The sequence below is a fragment of the Microtus ochrogaster genome, linkage group LG5 (assembly GCF_000317375.1).
Source record: "Microtus ochrogaster isolate Prairie Vole_2 linkage group LG5, MicOch1.0, whole genome shotgun sequence".
NCBI classification, from domain to species: Eukaryota; Metazoa; Chordata; class Mammalia; order Rodentia; family Cricetidae; genus Microtus; species Microtus ochrogaster.
The window spans coordinates 43,441,082-43,441,956 of record NC_022031.1 but is presented as its reverse complement, the minus strand read 5'-3'; the positions used below and the strand labels follow the sequence as shown (position 1 = coordinate 43,441,956).

The window sequence follows — 875 nt, the reverse complement described above, 5'->3', positions numbered from 1 at the left end:
GGGGGGGGGGTTGCCCAGCAATCTGGGCAGAAAAGCTCCACTGTCAGCTGAAAACACAAACTAAAAAATAAAGAAAAAAATCACCAGCCAAACTCCTTTTTCATCACACTTGCGTTTCGTTAAAAAAAAAAAAAGAAAAAGAAAAAGAAAAAGAAAAAAGAAAAAATACAGCACTCACACATGGTTCTTCTACGAATTCTAATTAAGAAACGTGACGTTCAGTGAGTTCTAGCACGCATAGTGGTGATCTTCAGAGACTGGACCAGCTTCTTGGCCACGTGAGGGGTACATGGGACGCAGCTGTTTACCTGAATGATTTCTTAAATAACTGACTACCTACCACTCTAATTCTCCTAGGCATAGCTCCGTTACAGGCTACCGACCGCCAAAGTCCCATCCCAAACTTGCCTTGCCAACACACGTTAACTACAAGGGAGCCATCCCCCAGTCTTAGGGTGAACTGGGAAAGGGCCGGTTAAATGAGGAAACGGGCCACTCCTTGGTAAAAGTTTGTAGCTTCCTTTCCCAGTACATCTTCTTCTTGTTGAGGACTTCCATCTTGATCCTGTGCTCCTCCTCCGCCATCTCGCACTCGCGCTCTATCTGCTGGATTTTGGCCACGTGCACCTCGTTCATCTGGATCAGCTGCAGCTGGAGGATGGACATTTGCTGGTGGTGCTCCTCCTCGTGCATCTTCTTTAAAGCGCCTTCCTGAGTGGTTTTGCTCCTGTAGTTCTTATTGGCTGTGATTCTGACGGCTGAACACGAAGGTTCCGGCTGCGAGGTCCCCTCACACACTGGAAAATGGACGAACTCTTTCTCTTCCTCGCACAGTTCTCTATTGGAAGCAGCAAAGGATTCTGGAAATAGTAACG

The 875-nt window shown here is 47.1% G+C and overlaps 1 protein-coding gene across 4 annotated transcripts in view; it reads right to left on the bottom strand.

Moving 5' to 3' along the window:
• LOC101980924 (tomoregulin-1) overlaps positions 1 to 875 on the bottom strand; it is a 125,316-nt gene that overhangs the window by 101,775 nt on the left and 22,666 nt on the right. For 3 of the 4 annotated variants that reach the window (XM_005362166.3, XM_026786596.1, XM_026786595.1), the window contains exon 3: positions 7 to 860. The exons of the other annotated variant lie outside the window; for it this stretch is intronic. In XM_005362166.3, the coding sequence (XP_005362223.1) occupies positions 451 to 860 (410 nt within the window). In that variant the 3' untranslated portion in view covers positions 7 to 450. Of the gene's footprint in view, positions 1 to 6; positions 861 to 875 lie in introns of those variants that run through there. 4 annotated transcript variants of the gene reach the window in all.